Here is a 25378-nt window from a genome sequence, read left to right as displayed (position 1 = left end):
TTTGTAATGTGGCCCAACATAAAGACATAAATGTTTGACACGAAAGACTTGGTCATCCCAACATCACCAAGTTATCCTATTTGCATTTTATTAAAAATCTTTGTAAAAATACTTTCTCTTGTAATGATTGTATTCTTGGAAAAATGAGAAGTATGCCTTTTTGAACAAAGATCTATGTTTACCACAAAACCTTTTGAAATTGTTCATTCGGATGTTTGGGGACCGGCACCCGTCATATCCAAGGGAGGCTTTGCCTATTATGTGATTTTTGTAGATGATTTTTCTCGATATTGTTGGATATATTTCCTTAAACATAAGCACGAAGTGTTTTCATGTTTTAAATCATATCATATGATAATTAAGAATCAATTTAATAGTAATTTAAAGATTTTTAGGACCGATTCTGGAGGCGAATATCTTTCCAATGAATTTAAGAAATATCTTGAAGACTATGGTATTGTCCATCAAAAATCGTGTCCTAAGACCCCACAACAAAATGGGTTAGCCGAAAGGAAGCATAGGCATATCATTGAAACCACTAGAACCCTTCTTATTTCCCAAAGTATTCCAAAAAAATTTTGGGCCGAAGCGGTTCTTGCTTCAGTTTATCTTATTAATCGTCTTTCATTCAAAAATTTAGATAAAATCTCTCCTTTCGAAACTCTATATGAAAAAGAACCCGATTATAATAGATTGAGAGTTTTTTGTTGTAAGTGCTTTGTCCTTACAGATAAGAATGATAAACTCTCACCTAAAGCCATTCCTTGTGCTTTTCTTGGCTACTCCGAAACCCAAAAAGGGTTTCGATGTTATGATACTAAAAATGATAAGTTATATGTCTCAAGGAATGTAACATTTTTAGAAAATGATAGTGGTTTTGAAAAGAATGAATCTCATTTAGAAATTACTGACTATTCCTTTCTCTTTGATCTTTTATCTAAAGATGATGATATCTCTAGTGATGATGAATCAACATATAACAGTGACAATGAAGTGGTTGAAATCAACAATAACTCTAACCCTACTACCTCTCAAGAAGAAAATATAACTAGAGACCCTATCACCTATACTCATAGAGATAGACTCCCCTTTAGAAGTGCTATTGAGCAATATAGTGAACCTAGCGAATCTATCCCCTCACATGATTCAAACCCTAGAAGAACCGAAAGAACTAGAAGAACTCCCTCTAGATTCGTATCTTTTGATTCTCTCTCCTAAATATCGGGCTTGCTTAAGTGCCATTCACTCATATTTTGAACCAAAAAATTTTGAAGATGCCAAACGATGTATTGAATGGAGAGAAGTCATGGAGAATGAACTCAAAGCGCTTAGGAAAGCCAACACTTGGGAATTTCAAACGCTTCCCAGTGGAAAGAAAACTATAGGATGCCGATGGGTGTTCAAAGTCAAAACAAAGAGTGATGGATCTCTTGAGAGGTATAAAGCTCGTCTTGTAGCTAAAGGGTATAGTCAAGAATACGGGATTGACTATGAAGAGACATTTGCTCCAGTAGCTCGTATGGTTACTGTTAGATGTCTCGTCACCATTGCTTCCATTAGAAAATGGAATATTTACCAAATGGATGTCAAAAATGCCTTTCTAAATGGTGATCTTAATGAAGAAGTCTACATGGATGCTCCACCTGGTATGGAAATTCCTAAAAATAAAGTTCTTCGTCTTCGTAAAGCTCTTTATGGCTTGAAACAAGCTCCCAAGGCTTGGCACGATAGGTTTTAACAATGTAATGACTGAAAATGGTTTTACTTCATGCTATACTGACACTGCATTGTTTGTTAAGAAATCTGATGCAGAGATTGTTATATTACTGTTATATGTTAATGATATGTTAATAACAGGTGATGATGTCAAAGGAATCAAGAGCATTAAATCTATCCTGACTTCAAGATTTGAAATGTCAGACTTAGGATTTCTGACATATTTTTTGGGAATTGAGGTTGCCTATTCTCACAGAGGCTATTTTTTGTCTCAAACTAAACTTGCTTGTGACATTCTTGACAGACCAGGAATCACAGATGACAAGGTCTGTGAAACTCCTGAAATAGTAGGTTCAAAGATGAAGATTGATGATGGGATTCTCCTAAAAGATCTCACACCTTACCGGCAACTGGTTGGATCTTTAACGTATCTCAGCATTACGAGGCCTGATATTTCTCATGCTATACATGTTGCTAGTCAGTTTCAACATGCACCTACTTCAGTTCATATGAGTGCCATTCTCCGCATCATCAGATACATAAAGGGTACAGTAAACAATGGGGTATTTCTATCTTCTTCTTCTGAATTGAATTTAATTGCTTATACTGACTCTGATTGGGGAGGTGACCCAAATAACTGTCACTCCACCACTGGTTTTTGTATTTTTTTAGGAGAATCTTTAATTTCTTGGAGATGCAAGAAACAACATAAGGTCTCACTTTCATCCACAGAAGCCGAATATAGAGCCATGGCATCTACTACCATGGAGATTGTTTGGATTCGCAACTTGCTGGAAGATATGAATATTCAAGTTCAAGGGCCCACAAAACTATGTTGTGATAATAAAAGTGCAATTTATATTACCAAAAATCACACATTTCATGAGCGCACGAAGCACATTGAGATGGACTGCCACTATGTTCGTGAAGAATACTTAAGAAGAACTATAGACCTTCCATATGTTATATCAGAATACCAACTAGCAGACTTCTTCACCAAAGCGTTGTGCTCTCCAAGATTTAACTTCCTTCTTGGCAAACTTTCAGTTATGTCACCCTAAGTTTGAGGGGGGTGTTAAATAATGTAACATAATTCAATATGTAATCTCATAGTTTTAGTTTACTTTTAAGTTTAGTTAGGATTAGGTTAGTTTATTTAACTAGGTTAGGTTTCTTTTTCTTTTTTAGTTTAGTTTTTGGACTTATTTGGCTTTATGCTTTTTTGACCAAAGTCAAAAAGCATCAAGTAGAGAGAGCTGTTGGACTCCCAACAGCTCTATTTAGAGCCGTTGGGAGCCCAACAATCCCTCATTCCCTCTCTCCCTTGTATTATAAATATGGGGTGTTACCCCCTTGTAACTTACACTTTTGTAAAGCCCTCTTTTGGGACCCAACATATTGAAGTTGATATTTTTTTTACGTTTGTGCATTTGTATCCGTGCCTTTGTGCACTTGTGAGAGTTCTCCTTTTATGCCTTTGTGCATTTGTATCCGTGCCTTTGTGCACTTGTGAGAGTTCTCCTTTTATGCCTTTGTGCACACTTTGTGTTTCTAGTATTGTGTTTATACACAAAATCCTTTTTTATAGAGATTTTCACAGGGGGCTCCCAACGACTCTATTGGGAGCCCCCTTTGGTCTTCCTTCTCTTATAAATAGGGGGAACCCCCCTTGTATTTTGCATGGCTCTTAGAGAGCTCCTCTTCAATAAAAGAAATATTCTTTTATGTGTGTAGCCTTATTATAAGGCCCTTCGTATATCCCTTGGTGGATTTTCTCTCTTGTGCTTGTTTCATTTGTCCGTGTTGGACATTGTGAATGCTTTGGCATTCTTGAATTCTTCCGCATACTTCATTACAATGTCGACACGGGTGCGTCGACCTCCTAGCCGAGTTCGTGTGATATGGCTTAATATTATTCTATTATGGTCAAGTTTGTCAATGACTATCATGTTTGTAGTTAATGAGTGTTCAAATTTTTTATTTCAAATCATTTTAAAAAATGTTAAATTGACTTATTTTGTATGTATCTTATGTTTGTGTGCTTGGCCATCCTCTCTCCATAATATATATATATATATATAGTTAATTAGTTTTAGATTGTTCTTGTTTTGTGCTCTTTATAGGTTCTTCAAATATTGGTGGTATGATTGATTTCAAAGACATTTCGAGAATATCAAAGCTTGATGATATTGAAGATCCTTTATATAATGGAGCATATGATTGAGTACCCCTTGAAGAGGCACCAAACGGAAAAACTTGATGAAGTCTACGAAGACATCTTGTGTAATGGGTTTCTTCTTTTGTAATTTCAAACTTATAATGAGTCATTGTAAGTTTGAGGGGAGGTGTTAAGATTAATGTAATATAAGTATATATATATATATATAATATCATAAATATATATATATATATGGGAGTCAAGTCAAACTAGCTTTGAGTTGCTCCCAACGGCTAGAACTCTAGCCATTGGGAGCTAGTCAAACTAGCTTGACTTGCTCCCAACGGCTAGAATTCTAGCCGTTGCGAGCTCTCTCCCACATGTGAAGACTTTCCTCATTTTTCGCTTCTTCTCTCCATCTCTTTTCTACCTGGCTCTCTAAATATGGCTAGGTGTGTGCCTTTGTAATGTGAGAGAGTGATGGGTAGTATTGTTAAAATGTATACTCAAAACATTATTGTAAGTATAAATATATATACTTATATACATAGAGATACGTATACATATGTTATATGTATACGTATCTCTATATATAAGTATATATATTTATACATTTTTCTCTTTTTACCCGAAAAGGGTATTTTAGTCCTTTTACATTTTGCGCATATTCCATTTGGAATATGCTGTAATTTTTCCCTTTATTTTTTTATTTCTTTTATTTTTTATTTTTTTCTTTTTGTATTTCCAAAAAGGTGCATTGGGGATCTCCCCAATAGAGTCGTTGGGGAGCCCCCAACGGTCACAATTGTGACCGTTGGGAGCTCCCCAACGACTCCTTTGGGGAGCCCCCTCTTGCACCTCTCCTTTCTTGTATAAATAGGGGTGTTCCCCCTTGTTGTAAGACAAGCTTGAGAGTCTCAAGCATTTGCTTTTATTTATGAAATACATGCATTATTGCATGTTTATTATTTATACGCTTTTTGCGTATTTTGTTCAAGTGTTGTGAGAGTGCTTTTGTGCACTTCTTTTATAAAGTATTTGTGCTTGTATGTGTATTGTCTCTTTGTAGACATTTTCACATGGTATCAAAGCTCGGTTGGTGATTGAAGATCGTGGGATCCTCCTTTGTTCGAGTGCCTCAAAAATCGTGTCTTCGGATCTTTAGAGATTGAAGTGGTGGATCTTGCTTCTCAAATATTTTAGAAGATCTTGTGCAAACTAGAAGTTGAAACATTGTGTTGGTACGCCTTTTTTCTCCTTCTCTTTACGCATTAATGGGTGAGAAAGAGTCTCACTTTGCCCTTGGCTTCAAGTTGAATGGGTCCAACTTTCATATTTGGGCCGGGAATATGGAGGCTCACATAAAAGGAAAAGGATTGTGGGGTTATGTGCAAGGAACAATTCCGGAACCCAAGATAACCGTAATGGACGGAAGTGAAATCAAGATTCTTGAGGGAGAGGAAAGGATCAAAGCTCTTGAAGAATACTCCAAGAAGCACGACGAATGGGAAATGAAGAACTTCAAGATTCTTTCTTGGTTCTTCGCATCCGTCGAAACAAAGATTAATGCCAACATTATCAAATTCAAAAAAGCATCGGAAGCTTGGCATTATCTCGAGAAAATGTATACATCAAGAGATCTATCCCATAAGTATTACCTTCAAAAGAAGGCCCTCTCCCTTACTCAAGGTGAAATGTCTATTAGGGAATATTTTGCCGATCTTTCCTCTATTTGGGATGAGCTCTCTATGCTTGAACCAAAATGGAGTGGAGAGGCAATTGAACTCCGCCACAAGCAACTTGAAGAAGATCGTATCTTTAATTTTTTGAATGGGTTGAGACCGGAATTTGAGCAAATAAGGTCATCACTTCTATCCTCATTTACTCCCTCTCTTGAAGATGTTCTCACCAAATTAAGTGGTGAGGAGACTCGTATGAGTTTATGTAAACAAGGATCAAGTGTTCTTATGGTTCCTTGTAATCATGAAGAAAACAATGAGGCTAATGCCGTATCAAGACCCGGAAATAATGTAAAGACCTATCGTCCTCCTCATTTTAAATTCCAAAATCAAGGAGGAGAGGGTGGACAAAGAGGAAAGAGAGACTATAGCAAGACTATATGTCATTTTTGTAAAGAACCGGGGCATATCAAGCCCGTATGTCCCAAATGGAAGAAGCTTCTCGCTATGGCCACCACCGGTGCACCACAAAAGGAAGATGCATCATCAAGTGGGTCACTCTTGTTGAACCAAATAATGGAAGCCCTTCAACCTCTTCTCAAGAGAGCTACATCCGGTGCCACCGTGTCTACTTCTTCCATTCCAGGTAAAGTCTCTTGGCTTTTGGACTCAGGTGCATCTTTTCATATGTCCCCAAACATATTTTCACTTTCCGATTATTCAAAAAATGTTTCTCCATCCTTTGTTTCCACTGCGGATGGAACCTCCCTTAAAATTAAAGGAATAGGTAATTTTGAAACTCAAGATTTTTTTATTCCAAAAATTAGATTTATACCTAAACTTAACTTAAATCTTTTCTTTGTTTCTCAACTCTCGGACCATGGTTGTGATATTAAATTTTCATGTGATAAATGTTTAATACAGGATCGCTTGTCCGGGAAATTGATTGGGGAAGGCTTTAGAAAAGGCGATTTATACTATATGGAATCTCTTCAAGTTTCAAAATCTTTTTGTAATGTTGCCCGAAACAAAGATATAAATGTGTGGCACAAAAGACTTGGTCATCCTAATATCACCAAGTTATTTTATTTGCATTTTGCAAAGGACCTATGTAAAAGTTCTTTTTCTTGTAATGACTGTATTCTCGGCAAAATGCAAAGTTTACCTTTTGAGCAAAGAACTATGTTCTCATCTAAACCCTTTGAAATTATTCATTCCGATGTTTGGGGACCCGCACCTGTTGTCTCAAAAGAAGGCTTTTCTTATTATGTTATTTTTGTGGATGATTTCTCTAGATATTCATGGATCTTTTTTCTTAAATTCAAACATGAAGTTTTTTCGTGCTTTAGAACCTTCCATTCAGTGCTCAAGAATCAATTTAACAGGAACATAAAAATTTTTAGAAGTGATTCTGGAGGAGAATATCTCTCCAACCAATTTAAAATATATCTTGAAGATCACGGAATCATTCACCAAAGATCTTGTCCTAAAACCCCTCAACAGAATGGGTTGGCCGAAAGAAAACATAGGCATATCATTGAGACCATTAGAACCCTTCTTATTTCCCAAAACTTCCCTAAAATTTTTTGGGCTGAAGCAGCTCTTGCTTCTGTTTATCTGATAAATCGCTTGTCTTCTAGAATATTAGGAAAAATATCCCCTTTTGAGATTTTATATAAACTCGAACCGGATTATAATAGGTTACGAGTCTTCGGGTGTAAGTGTTTCATACTTACGGATAAGAATGACAAACTCTCTCCCAAGGCTATCCCCTGCGCTTTTCTTGGATATTCTGAAACTCAAAAGGGATTTCGGTGTTATGATCTTCGAGAAGATAAGTTATATATCTCTAGAAATGTAACTTTTTTGGAAAATGAAAGTGGATTTGAAAAAAATGTTTCTCAACAAAATTTTTTTGATTATTCCTTCCTTTTTGACTTATTGTCTAGTAATGATGATATATCTAGTGATGATGATGTATCATCAAACCATGATGAGGACATTGAGGGTGATGTCGAAGAGCATAACCAACAAGAAGGCAGGATTTCAAGTGATCCAATAACATACTCACGTAGAAACCAAGACACCTTTAGAAGTGCTATTGATCAATATAGTGAACTTGTTCCTGTTCTCGATCACCGAAGATCTGAGAGGAATAGGAGACCTCCCACTCGTTTTGTCTCCTTTGATTCCTTTTAACCCCGATATAGGGCTTGTTTTAGTGTCATTCATTCTTATTTTGAACCAAGAAATTTTGAAGAAGCAAAAAAATGTATAGAATGGCAAGAAGCTATGCAAAATGAACTTAATGCTCTTAAAAGGACTGAAACTTGGGATTTCCAAACTCTACCCATAGGAAAGAAAACTATAGGCTGTCGATGGGTTTTAAAGGTTAAAACTAAGAGCGACGGATCCCTTGAAAGGTATAAGGCTCGCTTAGTTGCAAAAGGGTATGGGCAAGAGTATGGAATTGATTATGAAGAAACTTTTGCTCCTGTAGCCCGAATGGTTACAGTTAGATGTCTTATCACTATTGCATCTATTAAAAATTGGAATATTTTTCAAATGGATGTGAAAAATGTCTTTTTAAATGGTGATCTTAATGAAGAAGTGTATATGGATGCTCCACCAGGCATGGAGATCCCTAAAGATAAAGTTCTTCGTCTTCGAAAGGCCCTTTATGGTTTGAAACAGGCCCCCAAAGCCTGGTATGACAGATTTACCTGTGTAATGCTGGAAAATGGTTTCTCCTCATGTTATACTGACACTGCTATATTTACTAGAAAATCTAAGGCAGGGATTGTAATATTATTACTATATGTTGATAACATGTTAATTACAGGTGATGATGTTCAAGGAGTCAAGGGTATTAAGTCCGTCTTGACTTCAAAATTTGAGATGTCAGACTTGGTTTTTCTGACATATTTTCTTGGAATTGAGGTTGCCTATTCGCAACGTGGTTATTTTTTATCTCAGTCTAAGCTTGCTTGTGAGATTATTGACAGATCAGAAATTTCTGATGACAAAGTATGCGAAACCCCTGAAGTTGTGGGAGCAAAAATGAAGATTGACGATGGTGTTCCTCTAATCGATCCTACTCCTTACATACAGTTGGTAGGTTCTTTGATGTATCTCAGCATTACTCGACCCGATTTGTCACATGCTATACACATCGCCAGCTAGTTTCAGCATGCTCCTACAACCGTTCATATGAGTGTTGTGCTTCACATCATCAGATATTTGAAGGGAACGGTGAATAAGGGAGTATTCCTATCCTCTTCTTCTGAATTAAAATTGCTTGCTTATACTGACTCAGATTGGGGAGGTGACCCTAGTAACCGTCACTCCACCACTGGTTTTTGTATTTTCTTAGGAGAATCTTTGATCTCGTGCCAATGTAAAAAGCAACAGAAGGTCTCCTTATCATCCACTGAAGCCGAATACAGAGCCATGGCATCTACCACCATGGAAATAGTATGGATTCGACGTCTTCTGGAAGATATGGGAGTAGTTGTCAAAGAACCAACAAAGCTATGCTGTGACAATAAAAGTGCAATCTACATTGCCAAGAACCACACATTTCACGAGCGAACAAAGCATATAGAGATGGACTGCCATTATGTCAGGGAAGAATACTTGAAGAAGGTCATTGATCTACCATACGTGACGTCTGAGTATCAACTTGCGGACTTCTTCACAAAAGCTCTTTGTTCGCCTAGATTTCATTTTCTTCTTGACAAACTTGCGGTTATCACACCGTAAGTTTGAGGGGGGGGTGTTAAAATGTATACTCAAAACATTATTGTAAGTATAAATATATATACTTATATACATAGAGATACGTATACATATGTTATATGTATACGTATCTCTATATATAAGTATATATATTTATACATTTTTCTCTTTTTACCCGAAAAGGGTATTTTAGTCCTTTTACATTTTGTGCATATTCCATTTGGAATATGCTGTAATTTTTCCCTTTATTTTTTAATTTCTTTTATTTTTTATTTATTCCTTTTTGTATTTCCAAAAAGGTGCATTGGGGGTCTCCCCAATAGAGTCATTGGGGAGCCCCCTCTTGCACCTCTCCTTTCTTGTATAAATAGGGGTGTTCCCCCTTGTTGTAAGACAAGCTTGAGAGTCTCAAGCATTTGCTTTTATTTATGAAATACATGCATTATTGCTTGTTTATTATTTATACGCTTTTTGCGTATTTTGTTCAAGTGTTGTGAGAGTGCTTTCGTGCACTTCTTTTATAAAGTATTTGTGCTTGTATGTGTATTGTCTCTTCGTAGACATTTTCACAAGTATTAGGGTTGTGTATTATTTTTCTTTGAGTGCCTTGTAACTAGGCTTGAATGTAATTGTATTTTGTATTTCTTTTAATGTCCATTATGAATAAAATTATGTATTTACATTTTGATATGTGTCTTTTTATTCTTAAGTTTGTTGTTTAAATGTATAATGTTTTGAGTCTTGGAGATCATCATGGAGTGCATTGGAATCCGCACCATTTCGTGACAATATTTACATTATTTGAAATAAAAAGAATAACAATAAAGAAAGATAAAAAACATTATTTCTAAATTTACATGTAAAAAGACTAAAATATCCCTAAGTAACATATGTATAGAAAAACATATGTAAACATATATGTTTACGTTAACATCTTCACCATTTCCTACTCGTCCCAAAAGTAGGATGCTTCTCACTTCTGTTCTTTGTTTCTTAAGAAGTGCACTTGTCGATGTGCTTGGGCACATTATAACTGATTTCTGCTCTCATTTATGTGCATTGACAAGTGTTGCACGTTTTTGGGACTAGTGTCTTTGTGAATTAAATATGAAACTAAGTGCAGATTTGGTTTATGGAGCCAAAAGTGCTAGGCAGTGCCTAGTCGGTACCCCAATTAATTTTTTTTTAAAAAGTGTACAAAATATATATAATTAACTAAGCATGTTTTCATCATTTCACAAAAAAAAAATCACAAAAATACATGCACATATATTATTATATATACAAAAAAATAACAGAATGCATGTAATAATAATAAAACATGACTAAACTGCTCCCTCGCTTAGGTGAGGGCAGCTTAGTCGCCAACTAGGCACCCTAATCGGCAAAATTGGTACCTTTTATGGTACCCACCTAGGAATTGCAAAGCCTAGGCGTTTTACTTACGCCTAGGCCAACTAGGCAGACTAGTTGGTGCTTTTGACTACATATGATATGGTGATTACAAGTTTAATTCATGGGAACCTGCTTTCACCTGGTTGGGATTGAGCTTGCATTTAGTTGGTACTGTGAATCATGTTTCTAGTTTGCTGGAGTGTGAATTGAAAGTTGGAACCATGACTTGAACCTTGTAGAAGAACCTGATGCATGCAAATGAAGCAAAGAGGTTTCACATGTCCTATGCACATGGGTGCGCAAGACTTTCAGATTAACAAGCAATATCTTGCAACAAAATGTGGATGCATAGACATGACCACAAAATAATTCAAATAGTTGGCACTTTAATACTTTGTATTTTTTTTTGTTACAGCTAGAACTGAAAATGCACTTTCTTAATGCCATCAGCCATTATATTTCACTCCTATCTTTTTTCTTTTGTTTGTTTTTGTATACTTTTCATGTTTTATTGCTTTTTGGGTAGAGATTTTCCATATGTTCTTTATTTTTCAGGTTGCGGAACCATTAAGAGCCATGGTAATGGGTGCTCCACTGGAGGATGCTCGACATCTTGCTCAACGTTATGACAGAATGCGACAAGAAGCTGAAGCACAGGTATTTTTCTCTGTTATTTGTTATTGATATTATTACTACCACTACTACAATTATTTTGACCAGCCTTTTTGATGTGGAAGTGGCCTAGGTTCTCTTGTGGATGTGAGTTGACTTGAACAAGTTTGTGGTGAAGTTCTGGACTAGCCTTCTATAATAGCTATGGTTTCTGAAAGTTACTATGTCTTGCATGTTATCAGGAAAAAGGAAAGAGAATAATTAATGAACTTTCTTTTAGTTAAGTACATAATGTGAGGTGGTTTGATTTGTTTTAATGTAACAAAGTTGATAATTTGCTTTTGTACACCAACTTAATTCAGATTCTGTCTTACCTACCTCAAACAATCCAACCTCATTTCTCCTCCCCCCACCACCCAACACTTACGTGCACACACACACACATGCAAACCCACATACATGCGCACACACACACAAACAGAGGCAAAAGAAGAAAGCCCTAGTTTTTGAATTTAGTCATGTTCTCAATGTGCCCTTGTGGTTATGCTGTTCCAATGGGATCCTAGACAGGCTATTGAGGTATCTAAGCGTCAAATGAAAGTTAGGGAAGGGACTGGCAATGCAGATAATACTTTAAAGTTGGAAGCAACTGAAGCAAAGCTTCAAGAACTGAAGTCAAACATGGGAATATTAGGGAAAGAAGCTGTGGCTGCAATGGCAGCTGTTGAAGCCCAGCAACAAAGGCTAACTCTTCAGAGGCTTATTGCCATGGTAATAGCACTCCCATGCTCAATTAGTTCTTGTCTTGCTGACCACATTTCTAAGCTGATGTTATTTTTGCACAAGATACATCTTTAAAGGACCTTCTTCTGTCCCAGGTTGAATCAGAGCGTATTTATCATCAAAGAGTGCTACAAATTCTTGATCAGCTAGAAGGGGAGGTAAATTTTAATTTCTTGTAATTCTGTGTGTGCCTTTGCCATTCTTTTTTTTATTGGCAAACTGGGGTTAGGCAGATCCACACCAGTTTACAAAAAGTTAAGCATGAAACACACTTAACAGATGGCCTTCCAGATTCTCTCTCTTATTGGCAGCCATTAACATCAAGCTGAGCCTCGTAATTTTTCTCCTTTGCAACATGGAGTACCTCAACACTATCGTAGTTAAACAAAAATACTCATGAGGTCCTGATCAATTAGTTGCGGATAACCTCTTCCTCCGAGAAAATGCCCACCATATCTCTTCTTGATGAATTGATACTCACTCTTTGCGCTTCCAGGATTAGGCTCAAAACTTCTTTCCTTAGATGACATACTTATTGTTGCTTCAACCACAATTGTTTGATTGCATCATATATGCTTTGCAATTTAAAGTTTGAAGTTCAATTAAACTTGCTCATTGAAGGACTTTTAATGTGTTCTTTATGATGGGATGCCTTTGAATAGTGTAAGGCAGTGATCCTTGCAATAGCACATGCTGAGAAGCATAACAATAAAGATTTTATGGTGTCAGCACTAGAAACCTTTCTCTCTCCAAAAAAGTACTGCAATGACTTCTAGTTTTTGTGATGATTGATCGGCAGATGGTATCTGAACGCCAGCATATTGAAGCTTCTCCAGTTCCAAATGTTGATAACCCCCCTCCACCTCCATATGAAGAGGCTAATGGTCTGTTTACTCCAGCTTATGATAGATCAGTTGAAAATACTGCCTACTTTTTGGGGGAGGTAAAATCTTGTGTTTCTTGAACTGATTATTCATCAGGTTGATCTCTCCAAAAGTGCTTCAGATTTATGCTTGCATATTAAATATTTTTTGGGCTTTCTGCTGGGCAGGTTATGCATCCACATCAGGCTGAGTCTGACATTGAACTTAGCTTGTCCATTGGGGACTATGTTGTTGTTCGCAAGGTTTTTCTTTTAACCCTATTCCTGAAATTCTTGCATATACAGTAGCTGTTCACATGTCTAAAGTAATACATGAAATTGCCACGAAACAGTTTATTAGCATATTGATATATCATTTTAGAATAGCTATACATCACACATTCTGGACCTAGTCAAAGCTCTGAGCTTTTATCTAGTCACCCCTACATCCATTTCGTTAGGAATCAATGATCTTTTAACAACACCTTCTAAGGGATGGTTAGTCCAAGATGGTGAACAACAAAGTTTGATTTTGGAAAAGCACCATTGTTATGGGAATGTACACACATTTGAAAAATTACGTCATTCAATTGACACACACACACACACACATATATATATATATATATAGGGTAAACATATTGTACTAATAAAGGTATAGAACTATTGAGTAGAAGTGTAACGCCCCAAAAAACCAGGACTTGTAACTTTTAGAATAGTTTAGAAAGCTTTGAAATCATACGATTATCAGAGTTTAAATAGTACTTCAGCAGAAAATGATATTTTTAAAACAAGTCAATGGACCTTGAGCGCATTACAGCGTAAACTTTCCTTTGTCGAATTCCGCACAACTATTGAAATCAAATGATTTCAAAATGCAGTTTCAATAATTGAGAATTTGTTCATGGGATTTTATAACCCATTATATTTATTGAAACCAAAAAGAAGTTTACTAAAACAGTTTTAGTAACTCAAGGTTTAATTAAAAAAGAATTTTTGAAACACTTTATACCAAATTTACCAACATGTCCTTAGGAGCGAAACGTCAGGAAAAAAACTCTATCTTGATCTCATCACGCCATCGTGTCATCGCAGACTGTATCACCCATACATCACTTGCCCATCAAATGGGTCAGTTTCACGAAAAACTGGTAGGTGCACATACAATACGCTATAGAACATAATTAAGCAGAATAATTTACTATCATGAGCACAATGCTAAAATTATTACAAGCATTTCACTAGCACAAGTAGGCTAATTATTACAAACGAGGAACTGCATAAGCAATTTAACTAGCAAAATACCATGCTATATCAATCACACACATAATTCCATAAGTATTGAAACCAGTTGCATGCTATAACTTTCATACGTGCATAACTCAACAATTTGTGTAATCAGATTTAAATTATATTTCGATATTAACTGGCCAAGTGGGTACGCACAAGGCACGACTCTAGAAACAGCCTAGACTGATCGGGGGTTTATTATACTATGTATTTTATGATAAGTCGGATAGCTGACTGAGTCCGCACCTATGGAGACGGTCAGTGACCAAGAGAGAAATCCCCAAAGCAGCATAAACAATGGATGCATCCTGAACATGGAGGGCTACCACCTAGGATAATTATGGTAGTCTTCTTCCCCTAACTCCGATGATTGGGGAAATCGAATATTTTACTCATAACTGTCATTAATGGCTTGTCCATCGAAGTTTTTGTATCTTCCTGTCATCTCTCCTGACAGGAGTCAGCGGTTCGAATGAGTACATCGGGGTTAGTTAACTGAAGACCCATTCTACATATTCTGGTCTTTCAACCCAACTCGAGCATCTTGCCGGTGAAGGCGGAAACATCACCTATTTAGGTGATCTCAGCATTTGTTATTTGCACTCATCGAGGTTGCTACAACCTACTCATCCAATCATCGCAACGTAAGAAGACGTACTTATCAAAAAGTATGGTCGGACTTGTCAAAAGTACGACTACGATGAAAAGGAAATGGTTTCATAAAAGAAACCCCAACAGATATTATCTGCAAAAGAAATAATACAATAAAGTTTGGCAAGATCAGTCTTGAATTCATTTCAACAATATTTTGCATATTCCATGATACAAGGTCGTCTTGGATCTCTCGTCCGATCAACAAAGTACGTAACATGTGCATGTCTAAAAGTACGCTATACTGAAAAAGAAAGGGGTGCATAGGCTTCTCAACAGGAAACCCCCAACACACAACTTCATGGCGATCCAAAGAATATAGGAGTGCTTATTTGGCACGATTCATCCTTGAAAGCCACAATGCCACATTAAGTCATTCACACAAGGCACATCGCTATCGATTTTGCATCCAAAATTCATCTTAGTATCAACATGATTCGCACAACACTCGACACTAGGTTTGATAAATGAAGAATGGATCCTTCAACAGAACCCCACTCAATCATCAGCTCATGCCCCTGATAGCGGTTATTCGAATTGGGTCACAACTCGAATCGGGGTTATAAAACATTTCTCCCAAGTGTGTAGACTTGGGAGGGCCCAAATGTGACTTCGCAATCCTGCGAGACTTAAAACTTAACTTTGCAAAAGCTGTGCAATTTGAAGAGCACTGGGTTCGCAGAAGCGCAACTTCCATTATTTGAATAACAAGCAAAACAAGATATGCACGAGACTGTATTTATGTAGGTACATACTTACAATGAATATGAGCATGTGCATATTATACCATGATGGCAAAACACAAAGCAACTCTCGATTTGCGAAGCCGTACATTGAAAAGCACATAAGTAATGCACAAAGTAGTAAACGGTACCTCAGACAACTAAAAATTGTAGGCAATACACAAAGTACGAGATTATACCATAGCCAAATATACAGGCCAACAAATAAGATCATAGGTAATACACGAGGTACAAAATCATACATCGCCCAAACGAACATACAGGAAAGTATATATGCAAGCAATTAAGGGCATAAGTATTGCAAAAAGTACGAAACCACACCTCAACCACATAAGCAAATATGCAAATTAATACTCGAAGAGGGAAACCATACCTCGACTCATAAATATACAGACAAGAAAATACGCAACGCAAAAGCAATATAAATCTAAGTACATCTAGCATGGACATCTTAATTATTCCAACTTAATTAGGTTCATCTATTGCCCCTTGTGCGACTTTACCTTACCTCGGAAAGTTGCGAGGTTGCGATAGTCTCTGAGCGTAGGAAAGCACGAGCTTGAGCCACGAAGGACGAGCAGGATTCACCGTTCAACCTGCGATGCTTAGAACGTTAGTATGCACACTGAAAGCCAGCAGCGGGTCCAGTAACACCTGCAGTAGTACCGAACCACAAGGGTAGGCAGGGAGCTCAACTCCCTGCAGAAAAGCAACAGAGGCAGCAAGGCCTCATACCTGCAGGCTGCAGAGGCAGAAACTTTGCACCCTGCCGACAAGGGTGCTAGAGGCAGGGGCCTCACCCCTGCCTGGTAAAAAGCAGCAGATGCAGGGAACAGGGGCTTTCTGCCTGCCCGGACAGAGAAGGCACGGGAGGGAGCGGAAACTCCCTGCCAAACATGCTATAACCGAATAGGGGGTGACACCCCCTGTTGGAAACGAGACAGGCAGGGGCCCCTGCTGGCAGAAAGATCAAGGCAGGGGGGCGAAGCCCCCTGCCGAAAAACAAACAAGATGCAGGGGGCTTCGCCCCCCGCTGGGAACCAAAGGAGGTAGGGGGAGCTTCGCCCCTGCCGGCAAAACACAAGAGGCAGGGGGCAGAACCCCCTACCGAGAAGCAACATGAGAGCAGGGGGCTCCGTCCTCTGCTGGGAAAACAAATGAAGGCAAGGGGGCAAAGCCCCCCTTGCCGAAAAACAAAATGAAGGCAAGGGGGACCTCGCCCTCTGCCGAGAAACATAAGAAGGCAGGGGGGCGAAGCCCCCTACCGAAGACAAAACAAAGGTAGGGGGACCTCACCCCCTGTCGGGAAACACAAGGCAGGGGGGCAAAGCCCCCTGCCAAAAACAGGATGGGGGCAGGGGGCAGAGCCCCCTGCCGGAAGACCACAGGAGGCAGGGGCAGAACCCCCTGTCGGAAAAATGAGCCGACACAGGGAGCTCTGCCCCCCTGCCGGCGATAGGAAGGAAAAAGAAGGCAAGAAAGGGAGGCAACGAGGAGGGGTGCTCGACACCACCCTCTTGATAGACCCAGAGCCACCCACGATGGTGGCTCTGGTCCACCACCACCAAACGGGAAAAGGGGTGGGGGAAGAGACGACAACAATGGGAGAGGGATTGGGTTACCTAAGGGGGATGGCATGGTCGTCGACAACGGCTTGCCGGAGGGGAGCTCGCAAGGAGAGGAGCGGAGCGGCACGGGGGAAGCCACCGGCGTCGGGCTTCTGCAGGTTGACAAGGGAAGAGGGAGCGAGGAGGAGGAGGAGAGAAGGGAGGTGTCCCCCCTGCCTCTCCCTTCCTGCCATGCTCTTAAAGAGCTCGGGGGAGGGCGATCTTCGGGGAAACCCCTTTAGGGTTTCCCTTATCCTGTCGAGGGAGTGGAGCGGCGCGGGTGGGGTGTGGCGCATAGGGGAGATGCGTCGGGTTTTAAAAACCCTAATGAGAACGGGCTCAAGTCAGGTCCATACCAGACCCGGGTCTGATTTTTTTATTTTTTTTACATGGGTTTTACAAGAAGTCATCCTTTTCACATTTTTTTAATGTTTTTTATAGATTGGAGCCTATAGATGTCATTACACTCATGGTTGTAAAAAGCGTATCATAACCCGTATTAGCTAGGCCCAAAATAAAATACGTATTGTATTGTATCCTATTGTAAAAAATTATAGTTTTAATTAAAAACCCCAAGAATTACAAAAAAAAGTCTGGAAAACTTCTATAAAAATTGTAACACAAGAAACAATGATAAATAAAACCATAACATCACATATCAAACCATTATGAGCTGCATAAGACATTGGACATTCAAGAAAATATGCTATGAATGCATGCATATCTTAAAAGAAAAAGGAAAATTATGAAATAATATGCATATTAAACAAAAAAACTAAACTAAAGTCACAATATTCCTAATAGTGCATGTTTACATAAACAAAAACAAAATTATAAAGTGTTTCTCAATACTTAAAAATTTTATATAACCATTTTTTTTCAAAATTCAAACTAAAACAACCTAGATTGTGACACTCCAAAATTTAAAACCTGAAATTTTTCGAAAATTTTGAAAAAATTTCTTTTTAAATATTGACAGCGAAAAAATGATTTAATATTGAGTCCGAATTTGAAAATTTTGAGTGAGCCACAAGGATGAAATAAGACAAAGCTATTATCAAAGTGAAAACCAAAATATTATTTACATCATTTTTGACCAAATATACAAATAGTTCAAAACTTAGGAATACAAAATACTATGAACAAAAGTGCCAAGTTGGGCTCTGGATCCTCTGGAGAGTACTAGTCCTCGATGTCGCTCTTGCCCCATTGTATTCACTGACCTATACCTAAACAAAACCCGTTAAAGGGTCAGACTTCTAACAGTCTAGTAAGTCTATACAAATTTCGGTAATTCAGAATATTAAACATATGCAATCAATTCAGATAGAGCATTTTCATCGAAAAGTAAGACAATACAGAACAAAATTGTTTGCATAATTAGGGCATATTTTTATTTCAAACTGTGATTCAAAAGGGTCTTTGTTTCGATAATTAATCATCCACCCTGGTACGTGGGGGAAGACCATCGCAGTCCAGGCATTCTAGGGGTATATTATTCTCATATGTTTTAAACCCGGGTATCTGACTGTAGCGGACCCAAAGCCGGTGGTCCGTGACCGAGAGAATCATCGCTAAGGCAGAACAAAAGTAGGATGCATCCTGAATTACTGCAATAGTTGGGGATTTATCACCTATGACACATGGATAGCCTCAGCCTCCGTAGACCTACGAGTGAGTGAAGACCACTAGGACGTCTCCCTTCCAAAAATCAGAACAGAATCACTCAAGGTTGTACCATCTACCTTCTCCAAAGTAGAGATAGGAACAGAATGGGTCAGTATTATAGAGATTATTTTAAGTGTCTTACACTGTGTAGGCCATAACAGGGGTTCAGTAATCCAAATACTTGTTTTTAGGGTAATAACTAGAGCCCTATATGTGTACTCGACCCAATCAATACTTGTTCTGTATTTACGAGTACTTCCCCAATGTGGTGGATCAATATTTTAAGTTTTGTGTGGAGGCATGTTTTATTTATCAGATAATGTTTTGTTTCACACTTTGAGAGTTGATTTATTTCAAGCTTGTACATGAGCCAATTTCAAAACGAAAGTATGCCCTACACACTACTGTGTACCAGAAAGGTCTCTCGGAACCTTGGTCTCTTTTGGGCCACAACCATATTTTTTTTATTCAGAGCAGACTATTCTGCTGTCAGTAGGGTTCTCTGAACCCAGAGCTCTATTCTTGAGCTAAGCAGAGATGTACATTGTTTTACGCATGCTTCAAATATTTTATCTTCGAAAAGCAGGATATAAGCGGAAAGTATTATTCAAAATATAATGCATGCATCTTTATAATATTTTATTCAGAGTGATGCATACCAAAAACTACTATTTATTCGAAACATAATGCATATGCTTATATTATTTTATTCAGAGAATGATTAAAAACTATTATTTATTCGAGGTTTGATACATATTTTATTCAGAGGGGATGTACGCAACAACTATTTATTCTATTTGAGATATAATCTTTTTTCTCAATGTATGGTACGTACCAAACTATTATTTTATTCCAAGTAGGATATGTACCAAAACTTATTATTTTATTTGAAATTCATTTGTTCAAAGTATGATATATATCTAAAAACTACTTTATTTGAAATCCAATGCGTATATACATATATAAGTTATTTTATTTGAAGTACCATGTGTATATATATATATATTGTATTCATGAGACAAAAGGAATATGGCATGCGTAACAATTCGAATATAAGCGAACATGTATATTTTTAAAATATATTTAAATATTCAGAATTCACACGCATTTGGCAATAGAGCTTACTTTGTAGGGCACGGCGATAAGAAACAAAAAATTCCCAAAAATCTCCAGGGAAATTTTCCTCCAATAAACTTTCGACATGTGATGATGAAGTGAAGATGATTCAGACCGTGTTGGTGGAAAGCGGCAGAATCTAGTTGAGATGGCGACCGGACCGAGTTGCTCGAAGAGACCATTTAGAGATAACCGGGTCAATGAGTGAGAGAGAGTCGGGTTGGTGATCGTGCTAAGCTTAATGAAATTGTACTCAACTTGGTCTAAACGAGTGCTGTAGGGGCATAGCTGGACAACAAATGGGTCGGGTGAGTTTGATAGTGTCAGTGCAGCAGGTTTGAGGTTGGGTGGGAATGCGAACCAGGTGGGAGGTCAGATGAATCATTTAAATTAATGATTCTTTTATGTAATGTATTCAATCAGTTTGTTAATTGTGGTTTCGTACTAGATCTCGTACTATGAGGGTAAGACACGCTCGTTTTTGCGCTCAGGCGGACCGTCTAGTACTTGTTACGGTTGGAACGTGTTCGTTGGTGAAAACCGTTGCATTATTACATATTAGAAGAAAAAAAATCTTGTATTTTTGGGTTAAAATATGTCGGACCGTTACACTATTCATATTGCCAAAAATTCGGTATTTTATAAGCGTACTAAGCACATTGAAATAGATTGTCATTATACAAGAAGGGCTTATGAAGATGGAATTATAACTTTTCTTTCCAAACTTGGAATGATTCTCTTACATCCTTCTGAGTTTGAAGGAGAGTATTGAAAGTATATATAATATTAAGTAGTATAAACATATGTAAAGTTTATAAAGTTTTTATGTACATACCCTATACTAAAGGGGGTATACTTGTCTTTTATCTTTTCTTTTGATGTACTCTAAAGGGGGTCGGCGCTTTTTAATATGGAAGCGAGTTCTCTTACAAAAAAAAAACTTTATGAAATACGTTAGAGGCTTCTCCCATTCTTCTCTTTCTCGTTCTTGCATCTTCATCTTCATGTTTTAACAATGATATCAATTTTCTTATAATGTGATGATAGTAATGTTCATGTTTAATTGTTTCCTACAACCCTAATTTTTCTTCATTTATGGTGGTGGATAGTTCTGATGGATATTGTGATGACCTAAGCCTGTATATCAAACATGTACCCTATCCACATAATACAATGTCATTCACCTTGCACTGGCTACTTTAATGCTGACCACTTACTTTTCTGCATTATTGATTGTGTTCTCTGAAGGCTGGATTACCAGATCTTATATCTTATGACTTCCATTAGGTTTATAAGCTTCTTATTCCAATCAGATATTTCATCACAATCGCTTCCAAAAATATCCTGGATGTTTATCTTCTTAGACAACTTATTGAGAGATATAGAGAGGGGAACAAAGATTTGCATATGGTTTTTATTGATTTGGAGAAGACATACGATAGAGTACCTAGGGATGTTCTCTGGTGGACAATGATGAAGAAAGGTATCTCTCTCAAGTACATTAATATAATTAAAGATATGTACGAAGGAGTAGTAACCAATGTCCGCACTTGTGGATGGGTGACAAACAATTTTCCTATAACGGTTGGGTTACATCAAGGATCTGCATTAAGCCCTTTCCTTTTGGCTATAGTGATAGATGAACTTACGAGATCAATTCAAGAAAATGTGTCGTGGTGTATGTTATTTGTTGATGATATTGTTTTGATTGATGAGTCTAGAGCTGGGGTTAATGCTAAGTTAGAATTATGGAGACAGACTTTGGAAGCAAGAGGTTTTATGTTGAGTAAGAGTAAGACATAATATATGGAATGGCGGTTTAATAAGCAACGAAGTAGTGATGAGAGTGTAGTGAAGCTTGGTGAGCAAGAAATAGCGGTGGATGACTGTTTCAAATATTTGGGATCTATCATTCAAAAGAATGGAGAAATTGATGGAGATGTAAATCATAGGATTAAGGTTGGGTGGATGAAATGGAAAAGTGCAACCGGAGTGTTGTGCGATCGTAGAATGCCTTTGAGGTTGAAGGGGAAGTTGTATAGGACGACAATTAGACCCGCTTTACTATATGGTACGGAATGTTGGGCTGCCAAGAGACATCATATTCAAAAAATGAGTGTAACTGAGATGCGTATGCTTCGATGGATGTGTGGAAAGACACTAAAAACTAAGATTCGGAACGAGGAAATACGTAAGAAGGTAGGCGTTGCATCCATTGAAAATAAGATGAATGAGAATCGTTTACGATGGTTTGGGCATATTCGGCGAAGGCCTAATGATGCTCCGGTTAGAAGGATGGAGAAATGGGAAAATATATTAGCTAAAAAAGGTCGGGGTAGGCCTAAGAAGACTTGGATGGAGATATAAGAAAGGACATGAATGCTTTGAACCTCACCGAGGACATGACATTGGATAGAAATGATTGGAGGAGAAGAATTCATGTGGAGGACCCAAAATGATTTTCTTTTTGGTTCATATCGCCGACCCCAATTGTTTGGGATGAAGGCGTTGTTGTTACTAGTGATGTCTGTAGTGTAAATTATGCCCTGTTTGTGCAGGAGCGTCTTAACTGCATAGAGCAGAGTAACCCTGATATGATGTTTTTGCTTCAAATGCAATATTGTGTTTGTCGTGGCTGTATCTTATTTGGTTGAGCTGTGTGCCAGGTATCTAATAATGGCTGGGCTGAAGGTGAGTGCAAGGGAAGGGCTGGTTGGTTCCCTTTTGAATACATTGAAAGACGAGAACGTGTTCTTGCAAGCAAGATGGCAGAAGTCTTTTAGAGTTTCCTGTGTTGGCATTCGATAGCAGCCAAAGGTTGAATGTTCTTCTGTTGCATCTGTTGATAGAGAAAGTGATATCTTAACCATTCAAAGAGGAAATCATTTTTGTGTAAGTTTGCTCTCTCCCTCTCCATTCTCCTCATAACCCCTCCCCTCTAGTGGTCCTCTAAAGTCTTTGAATTGGGTGAGCGTGTGAAACATGATGCGATTTTCTGCTTCATCATGTTGCTGAATTTCGAAACACTAATTTAGAACCGTTCATCAATTTACTGTTTTTGACAAAATAGTGTATTTTTTGCTGAGCAAGATCAAGATGGGACTTGGCAGAATCTAGCTCACTGACAGCCTAAGGGGAAAAAGTGTGCTGATATTGAACCCTTAGTTTTGCTTTTGGATTTTCAAATTTGGGTAAGAGGCCGCAGAAATATGCACTACTGTTCGAGGTAGCACATGTTTCTATAAGCCGTACTTCTTACGGAGTTGTACAAGCTGCTTTGTCTTTGAAAAGAGCATTCTGTACTGATATCAACACGTTTAACAAATGCAAACCAAGTATCAAGGTCGAAAGAAAACAAAGTTATGCCATAATCGTTAGTCTTTTTTTTTTTTATGCCAAGAAAAAAAAACCCGAAGTTATACCACAATCGTTATGGTCTTATTTGCAGTGTCAAATAGTAACATGGTTCTAACAAATAAGCAGCATTCGTATGGGAAACATTAATATCTAGATGAAACAAGAGTCTTCCAAAAGATATGAAGCAATTTAATAAGAGTTTGTGTTATTTCAAATCGAATTTCAAAAGCTCTCTCTCTCTCTCTCTCTCTCTCTCTCTCTCTCTCTCTCTCTCTCTCTCTCTCTCTCTTGTTTTATTTTATCTGGCCCCGCAATCTGCATGTTGGGGGATAGCCTCCAGTGGCATTTGAGCCCAATATCTGGGTAAGGATGGTGAATCAAGTCAATCGACCAATCCTGCTAGCCAGAAGACATCCACTGGAATTTTATACTCTAAACATTCAAATATTCCCAGTTGTTTTCAATGCCGCACTGATATGCAGGAATAGCTTTCTTGATTATGGTTAACAACAATCAACAAAAGATAAACAAATCAAAACAAAACACAAGGGCAGTGTGATTAGGACATTAATCCAATTGGTTGTTTGGAACTTTGGCTTACCCACTTATCGAGAAAACTGAGATAATTACAAAATCCTACTCAAACTTGTTAACCCAACTTTATTAAAGGAAAACTTTGGTACCCTCTTGGGTTCCAAACCTCTCAATTGAAACTCATAATTTATGATCAAAATGGTAGGAATTGCCCCTTGGATCATATTTTTTTTCTCATTGTAAAAATTCATATCTTTAGAGTTGAAAATTCAGTACATTGTAGGCTGTTGATTTTTCGACCCTTGGTTAAATTCCGACATGCATGTTAGAAAAAACATGATACAAAGACCGGTTTCTACTGAACCAAAGATGTAGACTTGTCTAGCAGGAACAGTTAGTTTCCGTCACCTTCAAGTTTGAATCCCAATGGTATGGTTGTATAACTGGTAGGGGTCTGCCTAACTCCAGCTTTCGTATAAAAAGATGTAGATTACATCTAATGGGTCAAATGTGCTGAAAAAAAAAGAATAGCTTTCACTGCAAATTTGGAACCCACTAGGGTAGCACGTCCATTTTATAAAGTTTGAAAAATCAACGGTCCAAAGTCTTTGTAAATTTTGGAGGCTCCAAACATCGTTTTTTTTTCATCGAAAACACATGATCCAGGTGTGAATTCTCAGTAAATCGATCATGCCCAACACATTTATAAGACCGGAACCACATAAAAAACACCCGAGAAGACCGAAAAAACCATTTAGCATGTGGTTTATCACTGACCCATTACTCTCTCTCTCTCTCTCTCTCTCTCTCTCTCTCTCTCTCTCTCTCTCTATATATATATATATATATATATATATATATATATATATATATATATATATATATATATATATTGGTTGTAATAGTTGGATCAAGTACTTGGTAAAGCCCATTATCTCAGACCAGGGGTTGCCAGTTCGAGTCTAAGGGGGCACCCATCTGCTTGCCTGTCATGACAAGAAAATTGGTAGAATCAATCTTTTTTTATGAAAATTACCAAATATTTAGTAAAGTTTTCATTTTGGCTGCTTGCACAATCCAACATGATGCCCTTACATGGCACCACAAACTTATTAAGCAGCATATTATACTGGATATTTACCAAACTCTTAGAAATGAAAATTTTCAAAGAACCAATAACTTAGAAAAGATTTTTCTGACAGAAAAAATAGAAGTTTATACTTAAGAAAATATAATGATTTTGTAGTTCCAACAATGGGACAGTTTTGTTGGCATTCAATGAGTGATGACCAAGTTTACTGAAATATGCATTGGGTGAAGATACCCTGAATGGCACAAACTCCTTTTTTACTTGAATAATTTTTGGGAGATTTGCTAGAATAATCTTTGTACATCACGTGATCTAGACGAGATGTAACAGGAGAGGTTCCTCTCGTCTCTAACCCTGTGATGGTTACTAGGGCTGCAAA

At 37.7% G+C, this 25378-nt stretch overlaps 1 protein-coding gene across 1 annotated transcript in view; it reads left to right on the top strand.

The window, feature by feature from the left end:
* The window catches only part of LOC149832928 (SH3 domain-containing protein 2-like), a 47456-nt gene extending 24317 nt beyond the window's left edge, over positions 1-23139 (top strand). The window contains exons 5-10 of the mRNA XM_090014784.1: positions 11242-11343; positions 11869-12069; positions 12177-12239; positions 12881-13024; positions 13133-13207; positions 22685-23139. Of these exons, the coding sequence (XP_089870910.1) occupies positions 11242-11343; positions 11869-12069; positions 12177-12239; positions 12881-13024; positions 13133-13207; positions 22685-22801 (702 nt within the window). The 3' untranslated portion in view covers positions 22802-23139. The remainder of the gene's footprint in view (positions 1-11241; positions 11344-11868; positions 12070-12176; positions 12240-12880; positions 13025-13132; positions 13208-22684) is intronic.
* The last annotated feature ends 2239 nt before the right edge of the window (positions 23140-25378 follow it).

Source organism: Nuphar pumila, chromosome 7, assembly GCF_984573655.1.
Source record: "Nuphar pumila chromosome 7, dmNupPumi1.hap1.1, whole genome shotgun sequence".
NCBI lineage: Eukaryota > Viridiplantae > Streptophyta > Magnoliopsida > Nymphaeales > Nymphaeaceae > Nuphar > Nuphar pumila.
Note: the sequence above shows the minus strand (reverse complement) of the source record. Positions and strands in the feature narration are given on the sequence as shown.